This window comes from Poromitra crassiceps (assembly GCF_964638095.1).
Source record: "Poromitra crassiceps genome assembly, chromosome: 6".
Taxonomy (NCBI): domain Eukaryota; kingdom Metazoa; phylum Chordata; class Actinopteri; order Beryciformes; family Melamphaidae; genus Poromitra; species Poromitra crassiceps.
This window is the reverse complement of record NC_139627.1, coordinates 4,692,959-4,712,002: the sequence shown is the minus strand read 5'-3', so window position 1 is coordinate 4,712,002 and position 19,044 is coordinate 4,692,959. Positions and strand designations below refer to the sequence as shown.

The following is a 19,044-nucleotide window of genomic DNA, read 5'->3' as shown; positions in this document are numbered from 1 at the left end:
AATGAATTAAAAGAAAATGCCATTAAAGCACAGGATACATTGCCTACAACGGGTCTGTGTGTTTACTCAAATAATTGCATGTTTTGCACAAACATTTCTCATTGAAAAAATAATTGTTCTCGCTTAAACCGAATGTTTTATGGTCACTCAAGATACTCTTGGAGACTTTTTGGCTTGGTTCGAGCCTTAAAACTCGTTATATTTGGTTTTATCGAATGTCTGTGGAGAAAATGGACGCGGAACTTACTTCCGGGGTAAATTACGTCACGAAAAGTCACGTGCCTGTTGAGCTCTATAAAAAACATGTGACCGATGTTGTCCAATCAGCAATCGACAACCACTGGCTGAGGCGCGCGAAGGCAAAACGCAAAACAGTCAGTACTGTTGTAGCATGGTGGTGGTCACTAGTATCTCTCTCCTGTCTTTCCCAGAGAGGAGTTTAGCTAACCATGGCTGAACCCAGCAAAAGAAAACAAAAACAACGTCATGTCTCTCAAAGTAACCGTAATGTACAGAGCATGTTCGCGGGCAGCCAGCGCGATGATGGTGGTGGAGAAGAGGAATCGCCTGGTGGTTTTGTGGAGGGCTCCATACTTCGCATCACAATGAAAAACTTTCTGTAAGTCCGCCAGTGAGCTAACGCTACCTAGCTAGCACAAAGAGCTGTGAGTCAACTTACGACTAACGTTATAGTGTTATTTGCAGCGTAAAACATAACAGGTTACTTACGCTAACTTGCTAAGCTAGCAAACTGGCGTCCTCCTAGCGTTAACGTTAGCTGGCAGCTATCGGAGGACACACCCACTAACTTACAGTAGCTACTAGCTAGCAAAAAGTTAGCTAAAAGTAGTAACGCTACGTAACTAGAGCAGTTTTTAAACCTTTTTTTCACTTAAGTTCCAACCAGTCGGCACTGTCCAGCATGTATGTCGTTTTTTGCACATGTCAAGAGTTGTATAGCTAAATTATAACTTTGTGATATCGTATAGGAGTTCAAAATAAACCCCACTATAAATCAATAACGTAAATTACCCTTATTAACAACCTTCCGCTATGATATCCCAGATAACTATCGTTCAACCCTAATAGCCTTAACACTAGTTCAGTTTTTCAGTTGGGTTGAAGTTAACGTTAGCAGGTAAAACATGCATGGACGTCAGAATATACCGAATAGTTAGCTGGTGGATAAAATTATGTCATATTTTATTGGTTACCGCTGGGAAAGTATCTTCATTTACCAAAACTAAGGAGAGGTCAGGCTCAGCTACCGACCTCTTGCTCAAAGGGCATTTGAGCAGGGTGGATGCTTGTGGCTGAAGTGCTTAAACTTGAGGTATCAATCAATCAATCAATCAATCAATATCCTTTATTTAACCAGGTAAAAGTCTCATTGAGATTAAAAATCTCTTTTCCAAGAGCGACCTGGTCTATAACCACTCTCTTTCCTCACACTCCTCTCCATGCCTTTTTACGGTTCCTGACCATGACAGCAGGAAGAGATGACTTGGTTCTTCTCTTATGCCCTTATTCATAAAACTGTAACTTACTGTACTCTTGGCAGGACGTACGACTACACTGTGGTGTCTCCTGGACCTAACCTGAACATGATCATTGGGCCCAATGGAACTGGCAAATCCAGTATCGTGTGTGCCATATGTCTGGGTCTGGCTGGCAGGACTACTATCCTGGGCAGAGGGGACAAGGTAAATGGCAGAGTAATACAGTGTTGAAGCAGTTTGTAGATACTCTGAAACTCTTCTGATTATATGGCCTATGAGGACTTGCTTATAATAAGGATTGTTTTACGTCTCTGTTAGGTTGGTGGCTATGTGAAGCGCGGCTGCAATAAAGGATATGTTGAGCTTGAACTGTAAGTCTTGTTACACTCACAGTTTACAGATACACATACTCACAGTACTTATAATAAGCTATGAGACAGGTGAAGCCCCACCGATTTACGGGGATTTTTCTTACAAAACACTGAATTTATTTAGCAAATAGGACATTTTTTCTGGTAATCATTACTATTTTAAAATACAGACAATTGCATTTGAAAAGATGATTATGCCTCCAATGTGAGATGACAAATACATAAACTTGGCAAATCCTTTATATAAAAGGGAGCAAGTGGGCAATGTTTGTTTCATTTTGTGTCCCACTGATGTCAGCAGTGATGTCACCTGTGACATCATTTTCCAAAATCATCTTATGACATCACTGATGATGTCATAGGCACTGAGGATGTCATAGGCATTGTGACATCATCAGTGACAGTGATGTCATCAGTGATGCGAAGATGAATTCAGTGGGTGATGTCTTTGTTTTTGTCCCACTGATTATGTCACAATGTCTATGACATCATCAGTAACATCATTATTGACCAAAATCATCTTATGACATCACTGATGATGTCACAGGCACTGATGATGTCATAGGCATTGTGACATCAGTGATGTCATAGGCATTGTGACATCATCAGTGACAGTGATGTCATCAGTGATGCGAAGTTGTGCAATTGTGCGCTGCGCATGCCAATAGAACGTGAGCTGTGGGCGAGGCCGAGCTGCGTGCCTAGGGTTTCGGGCCGATACCGTAGTAAATTATAAAAGCCATATTTTCATGGCTGGCTGTGATAATTTTATCACATTTTCCAAACGCTGGATGTATCTAAATTTGGAACGTCATTCTGTTCTATATTGTTCTCAGGTACAAGAATGGTGGTAATGTGGTAATAAACAGAGAGATCCACATGGAGAACAACACGTCTGTGTGGATGCTGAATGGAAGACACACGAGCCAGAAGGCAGTGGAGGAGGTGGTCAAGGCCTTACACATCCAAGTCGGCAACCTCTGCCAGTTTCTTCCTCAGGTGTGTACCTAGTATTACTGTATAGGGGATGCCCACACTTTTCTTTTTGCCTTGCATGCTACTCTTAAAAGGACCAGCTCAACATTATCTAATATTATCGATAATTGATCGTTAATTTTCCCGATTTTCGATTATGGAAATTTATTTGAAATGAACATCCCTAGTGGTGATTGACACTAACTTTGGAGCTGCGTTTTGTCAATAAAGTTTTGGAATGTCTGAAAAGTTTTGTGTTGTCTTACTGTTTTTTTCTCTCTTGATTTGACCGATTTGCCCCTGCAGGAGAAAGTGGGCGAGTTTGCCAAGATGTCCAAAATCGAGCTGCTGGAGGCCACCGAGAAGTCAGTGGGGCCGCCAGAGATGTACGAGTACCACTGCGACCTCAAGAACTTCCGCAGCAAAGAACGAGAACTGGAGGTGAACATGAAGCTGGATTGGGAACATACAGCAGTTAGTTGTGGGCAGCTACATCTAGGGAGGTGGTGGCCACTACATCAGCAAGCTTTAGGCATTGGGGAGAGCTGTCCCAACAAAATGGAAATAAAAAATAAATAATTCAAATTCATTCAAAAATGTAAATACATTTTACAAACTGTATAGTGCCATAATATTGGATGAATTGAATTTTATTTTTTATTTTTATTTAAAGTCTAGGCAGGGCTTCCTGTGTCCTCTATTTATTTGGCGCCACTCTACACACTGTAAGGATTTGAAAATAGAAATGGCTTTTAACAAAAGAAATCAACGTAGTATTTAACTTTGTTCTCTGCATATCAAAAAATGTAATAGTTTATTACAGAGCACAAAATCAGATTATTTTAAGATTTTTCAGTGTTGCTTGCTGAGCTGATGGTTTGTTGTTTATTAGAACGTAGTGAAGGAGAAGGCCAGCTTCCTGGAGAAGGCCAAGCAGACTCACGAGAGGAACAAAGTGGATGTGAACCGTTACTACGAAAGGAAGAGGCATCTGGACATGATCGAGATGCTGGAGAAGAAGAAACCGTGGGTGGTGAGTGGTCTGGTCTAGATGAAACGGTGTGTTTGTAAGAGAAGGAGAGAAGGAAAATGAAACTTGGTGTGGTCAGAGAGTAACTCCGTCTGTTTCCCTCTCCTCCCAGGAATACGAGACGGCCCGTCAGGAGCTTGAGGGTGTGAAGAAGGAGCGTGACCAGGCCAAGCAGCACCTCTCCACCCTGAGGCAGTCCCTGGAACCCATGCGGAAGAAGCTCCAGTCCATGGACAACCAACTGAAGCCCATTGATGCACAAACAAAGGCTAAGGTCAGTGAGCGCCTCTTGTGTTACAGTCTCAGCAGGTGGGGGGCAGGTTGAGCAACTGTCCGATTTTAAATGATGTAAGAATTGATTATGTTTTGTAATGGTAAAAGGCATAAAGGGAGACTGGGTCCTTGCTAGAGAAGTAGCTTAATGATCTGCGTGTATTTATCCTGTTATTTATACTTGAGAGGCCTAGCCTTTAGCCCTCAATAGATAACATTTCTATTTGAATGGTTCTATAAAAAGTTTATTTTGCTTTCATAAGGATGTTTTGTCAATTCCGAGTGTGTTATAAAATGAATCGGGAAATAATGTGATGCACTACAGCACATCATGAAAAGAGTATCCCCTTTTTGAGTCGCACACTTGAAACAAAGCAGCTATTTACATTAGAGGCTGCTTATTTCCTGGGTACAGTCAATGTGGAAAAAGTTGAATAAAATGAATTAGAAACCCAAAAGAAAACAAAAACTTTAGGCTAGTTTCCCCCTTTTTTATTCTCTTCAACATATTGATAATGTAGGAATTGGATACTGTAGATATATTCTTGATGGCATGATGATGATGATGATGATGGGCTTGCTGTTTTCCAGACTACCAGCATCAAAGAAGCCTCTCAGAGGTGCAATCAGAAACAGGACCAGCTGGACCGAAAAAACAAAGAGGTCAGTCTGCGGGGTCAGAGGTCACACTCTGCTTTTCTACTCCGATGTTACTACTACAGCAACACGGATGGATGCCTTGTCCTCCCGTTATGGACTCGTGCAGACTCTGGAAGATTACATAGATTACAAGATCTTTTTTGTAAGAACAGGAGCCGTTCTCTAATATTTTGAGAAAAGAAAGTTTCCAATTTGTGGGTTTTTATGTAAGAATGAAGGGGAGATGAAAACTAAAAGGGGGAACTTAAACCCATTTCCAACTGTGTGAAACATGTACACATCAAATGCACCGGTCTCAGCTTCAACACCCGACAGTGCCTTCAACAACAGCACCTAGTCTTGTGTCTTGTTCATGTCATATGGTAGCTGCATTTTTCAGAAGTTGCTAAAAAAAATTACTGCTACCCAAAGAGAACCAACCAATGACAGTAAATTAACTTTTGAAAATTGCCTAAATTATTCCAGTTATTATAAATATATATTCCTTGTATGAACAATATCTAATAGACCACTGCATCTCTTTGTAGTGTTGTAACAAGGAAATAACAGATGTTAACTCAAATGGACTAAAATGTGATTTATATTAGGCATCCCTACTCGTTACTTGATCTGTAGCAGTGTGGCCTTCATATTTAATGAGGATTCTCCTTCTTCATCTCTACAGATTGAAGATATTAAACAGGTGCTGAGGCTGAAGCAGATGGAGAAGGAAGACCACCAGAAGCGAGTCAACAACACCAAACGGATGATTGAAAACCTGAAGGCGGAGCTCGACAGCATTGGCGACCAGCAGGATGTGACGCCGCGCATCGACGCCATCAACGTGGAGCTGAGGAGCATCCAGGAGCAGAAGGCCAGGGTGGAGGGAGAGCGTGCCGACCTGCGCAGGAACAGGGACAACCTCAACGCGGAGTCAATACGTGAGCGCTTGACACTCACCATAACTCACATGATGTACACTACAGTTTAGTGTTTAGCATGTCAATCAATTCAATCCAATTGGTGTTGGTGTATTTATATTTATATATTTTTTGTTGATTTTTTTTAGGCGCTTTTATTCATTATTATACTCATTTGATTATTTCTCGAAGCAAATATAACGTACAGACAACTAAGTACAAATAAATCAACCATATTTACAATCTGTGTCAAGTTTGAACACCAGCTTAGTGCATCACAGTAGCCAAAATAAATTCAAAACAGAAATTCAGAATACATTACGCCATTGGTCACTTTTATCAAAAACACCTTACTGTTTTGACTGCGATGAAGACACAGTAGTGTCAAAACCTTAGTCACCTGTTTGCACTAATACAATCTGCAAGTCTTATCAGTGTGCTCCAGTCCCTCCTTTGTTTCCTGGCACCTTGCTGTAACCCCTGGCAGTGTTAGTCCCATCCCAGTGATACAACACCACATAATAGCTTATATTGTGAGAGAGGAGCGCAGATTGCGGTTAATTTTGGCCATGTGTGCTTTTGTTGCCAGAGTTGCAGAGAAGACTCAATGACATGAACAACATGATGAGGATGAAAGAGGAAAAGCTGAGGGGACGACACAGGGACACGCACACCGCCCTCCAGTGGCTCAGGCAGAACCGACACCTTTTCCAAGGAAACGTCTATGATCCCATGATGCTCGTGGTGAGTCTTGAGTGAACAATGCGTTAAACTCATATTGATTAAAAAAGAGATTAAGCGATTCTTGATTATTATTATTATTGAGATTTTCCCTGAGCGACAGCTTGATCTGTTGACTTCGTTGAGACACCTTCCCTTCAGAGAAAATAAATCAAAGCCTCTTATGATTTGTATAAGGCAATAATCAGTATTGGGGTTAAGATGTGTCTTGTATTGATTGCAGTCCTAATACCCGTGTGTCCCTTATTCCTCAGATTAATGTGAGGGAAACTCACTTTTCGAGGTATGTGGAGACCCACATCCCTTTCAATGACCTGCGGGCCTTTGTCTTCCAGAGGAAAGACGACACGGAGACCTTCATGAAGGAGGTCAGAGCGCTGGACATTATGATTGACGTGGACTCTTTAACTGGTGTTCAGGTTACCTGCAGCCAAATCCTCAGCTTATAGGGAAAATCCACGTGAATTCTAATTCTATAGAATTCATTATTCCTATCATTTTTTTTAAACCGTTCAATCAGCATTTGTGGACAACTCACTCCCAAAGGTAGCAATGAAGCCAGCTGGCCTGCATGGTCATTTCTCATCGTTCCTCTGACAATAGCCTCGTGAAACTTGCTGTATTTGGCCCCCGAAAGTCCGAACTTTCCCAAAAATGCTTTCACACCGCAAACGAACCGAACCACGGTGCAGTTTGATCCGGACCGAGACCACCTCTTTTCCTCGGACCAAGGTCCGGCCGTTTGGTCCGCACCATGGTCCGGGGGAGGTTTCGGACCTGCCACTTTGGTTCGGATCAAACTGGAAAGTCCGAACCAAACGAGGTAGGTGTGAAAGCGCCCTAAATGTACTGTTGTGATGGATTTTTTTTTTTGCTTTAAATATTAGTGACTCCAAGTCAGCATCTCAGTAGAAACGTCAGCCCTCTCTCAGGTCAGAGGATAACATGTTTCTTAGTCTTTTTCAGGATTCACCCCCCCCAAGTAAGAAATGCAGTTTTGTCTGTCCTGACCCTCAGGTCCGTGACAAGATGAACTTGAAGGTGAACACCATCACCGCTCCAGATGTTTCATGTTCTAACCAGGCTGCGTCCCGACGCATTGACTCCCTGAAGTGAGAGAAATCTTCTTAATTATGTTCTTTTTATTGATGTTAAAGTGTAACTAACTACTGGTATATCAGCAGTAGTTGTGTTGAGTTCAAAGTCTTTTGTCTGTTTTAGATTTGTGAAGCAAGATGCATCTTAGAAATATGTAAATGATAGGCAGGTTATGTTGTCTGTTCAGTTATTGTGAGTTACCGACTCGTCTATTCAGTCTATCGTCAGTTACTGACTCTATTGTCAAATTCAATTGTCTTTTTTTCTTTGTCTTTTGTATTATTATTATTATTATTATTATTATTATTATTATTAATTCACTTTTTCATGCCATTACTTTGATTCTGTGTTTTATTTCATTTATTTGTTTTTTAATTTCATTGCTTTGATTCAGTGTTTTATCATGTGAATGTATAGTATCTGAGAAACAGATTTTTCCCTTGCAGACAAGAAATACCCCAGGAAGACTAGAGGTACTTCCGCGTGCTTCTAATGGGGATCCGTAAATAAACGAAACTAAATGAAATCTTGAATCTATCCCCAGTCGCTTTGGGTTCTTCTCCTACCTGCGAGAGATGTTTGACGCCCCTGATGAGGTGATGAGTTACCTGTGCAAACAGCACAAAGTGCATGATGTCCCCGTGGGAACGAACCAGACCAAAGCCATGATTAAAACGGTGCGTTCCTCTCCACTTTATTCAAGGTTCTTAAAACAGAACAACAGAAAATGAAGGAAGTGAATGTTATTCAAAATTCACCTTTTCCCCCTAAACATGAAATCTAGTTTGGACGTTAGGGGAAAGGAAGTTTAGACGTATCACTGACGTTTCATTCGCTATTTTACCGTATATTCACATTGGGCAATTTAAATCTTGCGGGAAGTAATGACAACCTGCCTTGTGGGAATTCTAATTATGTTGTTTTTTAATTGAATGGGAGTCTGTGTCAATCCTGACGTCTCTGCCCATGTTTTCCCTCTCGCAGGTGATCCAGGAGCCCTACATCAGGGTGTTGTACACAGCAGAGGAGCGCTACACAGTGAAGAGGTCGCTCTACTCCAACAAGATCAGCACCAGCAACTCTGCATTGCACGACTCCCAGTTCCTCAACATCGTCGTGGACGCGGAGGAGAGACGCAGGCTGGAGCAGCAGATGAGTGTGAGGGTGTTTAGTCATCTATGTCCCACCCAAGCCTTTTTTTTTTATTACTTTCCTCCTGAGTGCAGAAGGGCCAGAGCAATTTAGAGAGAGAGTGGCGTCAGCGGAGGACCAAAATGCGTGACTCATTAGCCAATGAACAGCCAGGGAAGGGGTCTCGGTAACCTGGTTTCTTTGGTTCTTCTGATTGAGGGGAACACTTGGCATATCTCAGCTCTCAGTGTACGTGATTTATGTTGCCATGCCACGTAGGGGATCAGATTGAAACTCATGACATGAACACATGCAATATTCTTTGGACCGCCGAGTTATACCAGAGATATTATATTACTATAGTATAGATGGGTCACCGCAGGCTCCGCCAATTCTAACAAATGGTAGCAGCAAGTCTCCTAAATGGGCGTGGTCAACCATTGACTCAGACTAGTGTCCTCTAGAGAGAGAGTGGCATCAGTGGAGGTCCAAAATGCGTGACTCATTAGCCAATGAACAGCCAGGAACGGGTCTCGCGCTACTTTTGAATGCTAAAATAAAGCTGATAATGTACAATTTAATAAAAAATAAAAAAAACTTTCAAAGTACAACACAAACTGTCCATTTTGCTGCAACTCGACAGTGCTGCTTAATCCAGAACCTTACTTCCTGGAACTCTTGCGAGTAAAAAAAAAAAACTGGTCCATTGGAGTGAATGGAGATGTCGCGACTCTTCTATATACACGGCTCTGAGAAGGGCTATTTCGTTCCTCTTTCCTCAACTTCCCATAATTCCTTCCAGGCATTGGATCTGAGCGGCCTTGATGAGCGGATGAGAGCCTTGCAGCAGCAGGGCGTCATGCTGGACCGCCGTGACAACGAGTTGCGGGCGGAGAAGAAGCAGCTTTCTGAACTCAAGGGCAAGAAGAGACAACTCGAGCAGAAAATCAGCACCAAGCAGGACAGGTTGGTTTTTGAATTGATCTTAAATTGTTCTCGGAACAAATCAAACACAAAATCACAATACAGACAAAATATAACTATAAATAACAGTTCATTAAAAAAAATAAGCATGCGTTTGAGAAGTGGCAGAAGGAAGCAAAAGCTTATCTAGTCCTGCCCCTTCCTTACAATATCATACCATTTAAAATAAAAATCTCTTACAACCTATAAAATAAAGAAGAAAACACAAAAAATGAAAAGAGATTAAAACATTCACTAAGTGCAATTTTCTATAGTTCTTCAATTTTGTAATGCTCTATTAAAGCTTTTTTTAGGGCCGGCAGGGCCTCTATGATCCCCTCTGTCGCCCAGGACATAATGCACGACTCCACACACGGTCACGTCTCAGTGGCGGCCGGCCACTAGAGGGCGCCACCCACCTACCCACATGAAGGAGGGGACCCCTCGTCTGTTTCTCCACCGGAGTCTGCGTGTTGCAGCTTTGCTCTTATCTGTTTCAACTCCCTGTGGGCGTGCCAAGTCCGCCCTCCCCTGTCTCACTGACACTCCACTCCTCTGTTCAGCCGACATGCAGTGTTGCCAACTTGGCGACAACACGTCCACTTAACTTGCCAAAGCATCTCTCCCACAGACGATCCGACTAGTACAAAGTGTGACAGTTTAGCGAATGTGATGACGTCAAGTCAAGCGAGTGTGATTTATTTTGTGAGAAGCAAACTTTTTTCAGCGTCGTTTGACGAGGCAATTAAAGGCAATGCGCTCATGAGCGCCTAACCTCTGCCAAGGAGGTAGGCTATTGAGTCATGACGGTGTTTAAGAGTGATATGAGGTTGGAAACTGTTAACCGTTAAAGAAATCACATAGACTAATTTTGCACACCAAGTCCGTATTTTCGTCTGAAATTGACGCACGAAAAATAAAAAGAATACGACCTCATTTGTGTCAATCATTGACACACCGAGTCCGACAATTACGTCCGTCATTTACGTTTGTGGACGAGGTTCGATTTTCTGCGTTTTTCGCATCAGTCAATAGATTTTTGCGAGCTGGGACCCGTCTGTGTTTTCAGATGATGGATTAAAAAACGCGCATACGAAAACAATCGGACTGTGTGTGCAAAGACCTTAAGTATAAGGGACATCAGATTACTGCATATTACCATGTAAAAGCTTTACTAACACTGAAAATTATTTATTTATTTAGAATAATCCATGATTAATGTTATACTAATTGTAAAAAAACTCACCTACATGTATGAACAAACAAGAAAACACTTGACACCACATACCACATAGGCCTACTGTACATTTTATTGTGAAAAATAATAAACATACATGACATTAACTGTAAATCTGGCACTTAATGATGAAGCTCATGCTGGGGATTGGCAAGGACCTCATGGGTATACATGGGTGACGATACCATGCACCGGGCCCCTATGCCAGGTGTCGACCTGGCCTTGTTGTATTATTGCTCATTTCATTTACATTCACACCAACAGAGCCATACGCAGAACCCTTATGTAATGGGGAATAGGTCTGACCTGCCTTTTTCCATGTGTGTAGTCTGCGGCAGATGGAGCAGGGACATATAGACCTAAAGAAGATCGAGGAAGAGACCACAGGAAAGATCTTAGCAGTCAACTCCCAGAAAGTGGCCATAGTCACCGAGTTGATGTCCCAGATGAAGGTATGGATAAAGGGGCTTATACCCATGTACTACTGTGTATTACACCTGATAGTTGTGGTTGGTTGACGTTTAAAGTTGTCATGAATGTGGATATTGTCTTGTGACCTTGTTTTTCGATTAACCCCCCCCCCCCCCCCCCCCCGTCCTGATTTTTCTCCCAATTGCACTTGGCCAATTCAACCCTGCTCTCCCGATTGTTGCTCCACCCCCTCTGCCGATCTTGGGAGTTTCACTGGCAGGACGTAGCGCGTGGAAAGGATCATGCTATTCCCCCAGGTCCCCTCTACCCCGAACAGGCGCCCCAACTGACCAGAGGAGGCACTATTGCAGCGATCAGGACTCATAACCCAACAGCTTCCCAACCGCAGACACAACCAATTGTGTCTGTAGGAACGCCTGACCGGCCCTATGACTACCCCCCTAGCTTAGTCACAGATCTGCAGCAATATTGTCAATTTTAAACCGGTCCGCGGTGCAAAAAAGGTTTGGAACCCCTGATCTAGATAACTCCTGGATTCCAGGGCGTGTCTGAAAGGGGCTATACTAAGTTTCCCTCTGCTTCCCATCTTTCTTTAATATTCATGGCATGATCACTTTTTAAATTTTGAAGGCCAGAATATAATTTAGATATTACTTTTTGGTAAGTCCCTTCTGTGTTTTAATGGTCTTTCTATCTGTCTGTCTCTCTGCCCTCTCTCTCCTGATGGCTTAAACAGTGAGAAAGACCATTTGTGATATATCGACCGCGGATTTTCAAAAGATGTCGCTTTTTCATTTAACTTAATGGGAATAAAATGTAAATGTTTTTTTCTCTCCCGAATTTCTTTTTCTCTGTCTCTCTACCTATCTCTCTTCTTGACTTTCTGCCCTCCATTCCATTTTTCTCTCCATCCGCGTCTGCAGCTGCGAATCAAGCTGTGGATGGAGAAAGTGTACCTGGCTGCACAGACTGTGGCTCTGGCTGCCGAGAAATCCAAGCTGGAGAACGATTGTAGACAAGGCATTGTTGAACAGAGAGCCCTGGATGTGAGTGATTCACAAACACATTTATACGTATAATAGATTTCACACCATGCCTGGGAGGGCAGCCTACCCCAGTGGTTAGAGAGAACTGTCCTTCAACAGTAATACCAGGATCAAGCATCCACCCTGCTGAAGTGTCCTCGAGCAAAAACACTGAATCCCTCTGATCTGTATTTGACCCTGTGGTTTGGCCACCCTGAAGGCAAAAGGGAGAATTTCCCCAAGTCGATCAATAACCTTTCGGTTTCGCATTCAATGATTCAGTCAAACTTGAGCATTTCTCGATTTATGCCTCATTCTGTATCATTGACTGATGCCAACTGTTCATGTGTCCTTGCAGCAACAATTTACCCGACTGGAACAGAAGAAGCACCGGCTGACGGAAATCTGCAAAGGCCTGATCAAGAGAGCCAGGGAGATCTGTAACATGGGCGCTGGAGATACTATCCCTCCAGCCCTGCACACTGTCAGTATTCATCCATTCAAAGATTCTACTTGTCGGCTGTTTTGGAAGATGCCACTGTCTGAAATTAACTTTTTTTGGGGGTGTCCTGCCAAGGGCTGGTAAACTCCCCAAAAATACCTGTCAAGAATACTTTTTACTGGACAAAAACTATTAATAGACTTTTTAATCCTACCTGTTTTCAATGCCATTTTACAAGGATGATTGTGTGAATAGCAGCAGAATGAAATTACAAGACAGCATAGCAAAGCATAGTTTTAAAGTGATAATACGGAAGATTTTCATCTAAATAAATGTGTGTTAAGTCACTATCTATCTGGTAGTGACTTAACACAATGGTGATTGAGCCTATGACCCATTGATGGAAGCCTTTGCATTTTCAGTATTGCAGCATTTATGAACTTGGTGTCTATGGTGATACAGGGTGGGCGGAGCTAGCACAATAGACTCACTCTGTAGGTTACTGTAGGTTCACAGGGTGGGCGGAGCTAACACAATAGACTCACTCTGTAGGTTACTGCAGGTTCACAGTGTGGGCGGAGCTAGCACAATAGACTCACTCTAGGTTACTGTAGGTTCACAGGGTGGGCGGAGCTAGCACAATAGACTCACTCTGTAGGTTACTGTAGGTTCACAGGGTGGGCGGAGCTAGCACAATAGACTCACTCTGTAGGTTACTGCAGGTTCACAGTGTGGGCGGAGCTAGCACAATAGACTCACTCTGTAGGTTACTGCAGGTTCACAGTGTGGGCGGAGCTAGCACAATAGACTCACTCTGTAGGTTACTGTAGGTTCACAGGGTGGGCGGAGCTAGCACAATAGACTCACTCTGTAGGTTACTGTAGGTTCCCGACAACTCTTACTATGGCCGAACAAACTGAGTAATGTCACATAATAACAGTTTGGATCTCACCTGCAATTACCACTCACCGCCAATTGGTGTCACCCAAGAGAACAAAACTGAAATCTTCTGTATTATGACTTTAAGAACAGGCAAAAACAGTATAGTTACGGGCAGTGTAGCAGGTGACCCTTATTGATTTATCTGTCAAAGACAAATTTTTACCAGGGTTTGGAGCTTGTCGGTGTGTTCATTTTGGACCCTGTCAGCTTGTGTGTTGCCACAGTAAAAACATTTTTTTTTTTTTTAATAGATGGTCATTTACAGTTAGCTACAGGGCTTTCCAGATTCAGACTGAAAAGGTACAGAACAGGATTGAAATCACAGCTTGGCTATGACACTACGACCATGTAGGCAGCGAGGTACTAGTGTTTCCCATACATAAAGGAATTTGTGGCGGGCCGCCACAATAATATTTTGACCGCCACAGTAAGATGTTGACCAAAAAAAAAAAAAAAAAATTTTTTTTTTTTTTTTACAGTGCACCTGAACGCAACATGCAAGATATCCGCTGAATAAGTGTCCAATAAATGTTCATGTCATTCTGGCCAATACTTCTGTTATAGCATTTCAGTCTGGAATATGGAATATCTTTCAATAATCTATGATTTAGCTGCTAAATTGTCAAATACCGCCATCTGCTCGCTACCCAGGCACTTATGTATGTATAACCAACTAACTTAACCTAACTAACTATCCGGTGTGCACAACACTGTCAGCCTAAACTCCGGCTGACACCCCAAAAACCTACAATCCGCTACAGAAAAATGTATATTGTTTGTTTATTAACTGGCCCCTCGCCTTCTATCATTTCACGAAAGTGGCAAAGCAAGTTAAGTATCCCTGACCTATAGGGAGAAATTTAGTTTGTCATTGTAAACCCACAGCACAGTAATGATGACATGTTCTTCATAGATCTAGCCTTTTAATTTTGCTCTTAAGCTTTCTCAAAGTACACCAAATTCATGCATTTTACTTTAAAATGTTTAAAAAAATCTTGCGGGGGGGCATGCCCCGGCACCCCCCTAGGAGGTCTGCGGTCCCCCACCACAAATTCTCAAAATCCTGTGGGAAACACTGAGGTAGTGTCACAGACTTTTCTCTGGCTGTCTCCCATTTGGCCCTGCATTTGAACCAGACAGGTCACATGTCAGGAGTTGCATCTCTTAGGTCACCAAATGAAACATAAATAATGATTATGCACTGTATTTTTACAAAATCTCCCACTGAGTCTTGTTTTCTGCTCATTCAGCTTCTCGAGGAACTTCCTGACACGCTGGACGATATCGAGGCCATGCTGCATGAGGAGCGGTCCAGAGCGGAGTGCTTCACTGGCCTCAGTGAGAACGTAAGGGAAACTCAGCCGGGGGCTTATCTCTCTTTGTCATATTTGGTTTCCGTGACGTTTTCTCCTCGTCTCCAGGTTATTAGATGTGCGATCTGGAACACATATTTCTCAAAGGCGAGAAAGCAACGACAGCCCTTTGATGCAGAGACCGTTGGCGTCTAAACATGGCCTAAAGCTAGCCAGGGATATATGATTAGACCACACAATGGACTCTGAACACTGTTCCCCACAGTTACCATTTCTTTCTGTGTGTGAATGCATCAGCTCGTGCACCCTCAACTCATAAATGTTGATCCTCTCTTGACCTCTTCCCTTCCCTGGTTCCCAGGTTGTTGACGAGTACAACAGGAGAGAGCAGGAGATCAAAAACCTGAAGGAGCAGATGGAGGAGAAGAGCAAAGCCCTGACCGCCTACCGGCAGAACATATCAGAGGTGCACAAATACTACTAGCAGTAGAGGCAGTGGGGTGTGTGTAGGTGTTTGTGTGGGCACCGCTGCTGTGTAGATGCAGAGAAAACACTGGGATATGACTTCTATCTGTCAGTAATGTTTATGTGTTTGATGATCTTTTATACTGCATTCTAAAAAAACTCCAACATGGCATTTGCATCTGCTGCAATGTTAGGCTACTACTACTACTACTAATAATAATGGGCGGCTGTGGCTCAGGAGGTAGAGCGTGTCGTCCACCAACCGGAAGGTCGGTGGTTCGATCCCCGGCTCCGCCAGTCCGCATGTCGAAGTGTCCTTGGGCAAGACACTGAACCCCAAATTGCTCCCGATGGCTGTGCCAGCACCCTGCGTGGCAGCTGGCCACCTTCGGTGTGTGAATGGGTGAATGCAGGCACATTGTAAAGCGCTTTGGATAAAAGCGCAATATAAATGCAGTCCATAATAAAACAGGCGTATTAGATGGTGTTCATATATGTTGCAAGTTCCCCTCATTAATCAGGACACACATAACTTGTATGACAAAAGTGTGTGTGTGTGTGTTTTGTTGTCCCTACCACAGTCTAAAGAGCGCTGGCTTAATCCTCTGAAGAGGCTGGTGGATCAGATCAATGATAAATTCAGTGATTTCTTCCGCTCCATGCAGTGTGTCGGAGAGGTTGATCTGCATTATGAGAACGAGGTATGGATACACAAGGCTACACGCACACAAAACTGGACCCTACATCTAGGGGTCGGCCGATACGGTTTTTTCTATGGCCAAGGCCGATATAGAATGCCGATATCTTGTTGTAGTTTTTTTTGCATCTGATGAAATAAATTACATCAATTTAATAGTAACAAATGAGACAGAAAATTGCTGAGCATAAATGCAGAACATTTATTTAACACTACTGTTATTGTCTGCATTATCTCTGTTTGCTTAAAGTCCCCGGAAACCAAACATAAATATGTGTTTTGAGTTGGTCACACCCCCGTTTTTTTTTATTAACCACCCAGTCAAATTTGAACTGAATTGAATGTTGCCAAGTATATAAAATTAGGAGCTGCAATCTCTTATGTTCTCAATGCGATTCAACGATGCTGTTCTCTGCTAAGACTGTGTGAGCGGGACCTGTGTGTGTGTGTGTGTGTGTGTGTGTGTGTGTGTGTGTGTGTGTGTGTGTGTGTGTGTGTGTGTGAAAAGCGGAGCGGGCTCGCTCAGACAAAGACTCCGACTCGGTTTTCCTCCGAGACCCATAAATGTCATAAAATCGTCGAAAATAGCCCACCAACAGATCCAGAAAAGAAGTATGACCCGTTAAATGACTGGAGTCTGTCCACTGCAGGAGGAGTATGACAAGTACGGCATCCGTATCCGGGTGAAGTTCCACAGCAGCACCCAGCTGCACGAGCTGACGGCGCACCACCAGAGCGGAGGGGAGCGCAGCGTCTCCACCATGCTCTACCTCATGGCCCTGCAGGAGCTCAACCGCTGCCCCTTCAGAGTGGTGGATGAGATTAACCAGGTAGCACACACACACACACACACACACACACACACACACAAGCTTTTCAATTTTAATTATACTAACTCAGCAATCAGACAAATCAAGCATTGTTTGGTCATGAATACACAGTGTGTATGCATAAGAAAATGTAATAATAGTTGGAGAGAGTCTTATCGTGGTTTTAATAATCATTTTAATTGAATACAGATTGCAAGAGTGAGACAAATCTCAGACAAATGAGTTGCTACATACGTAACCTGACTTGAGTAACCCCTCCCTGCATTCAAGGAACATAACACATTGCAGAACAAACTGGATTAAATGTTTGGCATCTTGCACACATCAAGATTATCACACTTAAACTTGAAACCACACACACACACACACACCTACTTATCAATATTTTAGTGTGTCCAAATTAATACTGATTTTTATTGTATTTATTTTTTCACCCTCACAACCCACTCATACCTGTATGTCTACATGCAATAAAGCAGGAGTTAATAGCCTCCTGCTTGCTCATGTAAACTCGACTCAAACCATCAATCTTCTTTTCTACACAGGGAATGGATCCTATAAATGAGAGAAGAGTCTTCGATATTGTGGTGCGCACAGCGTGCAAAGAGACAACATCCCAGTACTTCTTCATCACACCCAAAGTGAGTGTTTGTACCTCTTTCATGAGTTAAGCCCAATTTATGCTTTGTCGGCACTTTTGAAACCGTCGCCGACCGAAATGAGGAGTTGAGTCGACACTTTCAAGTGTCGGCGAGAGGTATCTGCTACCTAGTGACAGTTCTAGTGTCGCTGACTAGGTCACAAAGTGCAAGTCTGATTGGCTATATAGACGTAGCCTGGGTAAACCCATCCCCCACGTGACCTGCTCTCAGACCTGTTCTCAGTCACTATGACTGGGAACTGAGAGAGCAGGTCACGTGGGGGCTGGGTTTACCTAGGCTAATATAGACGCGCACGCTTGACTTCCTTGTTTTGTTTTTTGCTGAAATGAATGTGTCCGCGCTATTTTTATCAGCATGTCCTTGATGTGTGACTTTGTGAAAATCACAAAGAACACCATGACCAACTTGCCAGAGAGAGAGGCGGTGAGTTGTGTGGTGTGTGTCGTTATATGCGGCTGCAGCCAAGTAGCCTACGTTACATCTCGCCAGGTTCCGACGTGGGTTCCACTGTCTGCACTAGTTCTCTGAAGCGTTCCGAGTGTCACGTGACCATTGAGCCGAGGAGAGAGGCATAAATGCAGCAACACTTTATTTATTGTCGACGACCATGTGTTGAGCGACACTTTCTAATCAATATAAATTAGGCTTTACTGTTCAATAAGAGAGGTCGAGGCTCATCGGAGTGTGTACGTACAGTTATGCTTATCTGTCTGCTGTGTTGTCGTCCGTGAAATGTGTGCCCTTCATCTCCCTGAACTCCCTCTCCTGTTGGTCGTCCTCAGCTCCTGCAGAATCTAAACTATGCAGAGGAGATGGCCATCCTGTGCGTCCATAATGGCCACTACATGCTTCCCCCTGACCAGTGCGACGTGACCGCTCACATCAGGGAGATTAACCGCAGGAAGAGCAAAAGCTGAGTGCACCGGCCCGGCAAGGGATTTCTTTGTTTGTTAGAGGCATTTTATTTCAGGTAGTACGGAAGCATAATGCATTCACTACTTGAGGGGATTTTCTTTTGCTTTGTTTTTTTATTCAATAACAAGATCATTATCTCAGAATTCTGAGAGTTTTTCATGGGGGGGGGATTCTGCTCATACACACACACACATACACACACACACACACACACACACGTGCATGGATGGGCATGCATGTGCACAAACGATACAATCACATCCACACATTACATTACTTTTTTCATGAAAACTTCTCATAATACTGAGATAATTATCTCGTTAATTCAGAAAAACGGGAAAAAATGTTTCAAGTGAAAGCATTAGGCTGCTGTACTTGTGCCAGCTGGTTTTGTAAAGTTGCTGGCGGTTTTGACACATGTTCTCTCGTGTGCTTGTTATCCCC

The 19,044-nt window shown here is 43.1% G+C and overlaps 1 protein-coding gene across 1 annotated transcript; it reads left to right on the top strand.

The window, feature by feature from the left end:
* Positions 1-403: 403 nt before the first annotated feature.
* On the top strand, positions 404-19,038 carry LOC310778565 (structural maintenance of chromosomes protein 5-like). The gene is made up of 24 exons (XM_083639037.1): positions 404-619; positions 1,562-1,703; positions 1,818-1,870; positions 2,707-2,869; positions 3,152-3,286; positions 3,738-3,878; positions 3,988-4,149; positions 4,740-4,811; positions 5,473-5,728; positions 6,297-6,451; positions 6,703-6,816; positions 7,466-7,560; positions 8,091-8,223; positions 8,531-8,704; positions 9,480-9,643; positions 11,206-11,329; positions 12,233-12,355; positions 12,693-12,818; positions 14,969-15,064; positions 15,393-15,497; positions 16,078-16,197; positions 16,844-17,023; positions 17,569-17,664; positions 18,468-19,038. Exons 1-24 carry the CDS (start codon positions 450-452, stop codon positions 18,600-18,602), a joined length of 3,234 nt encoding a protein of 1,077 aa, XP_083495163.1. The 5' UTR covers positions 404-449; the 3' UTR covers positions 18,603-19,038.
* The last annotated feature ends 6 nt before the right edge of the window (positions 19,039-19,044 follow it).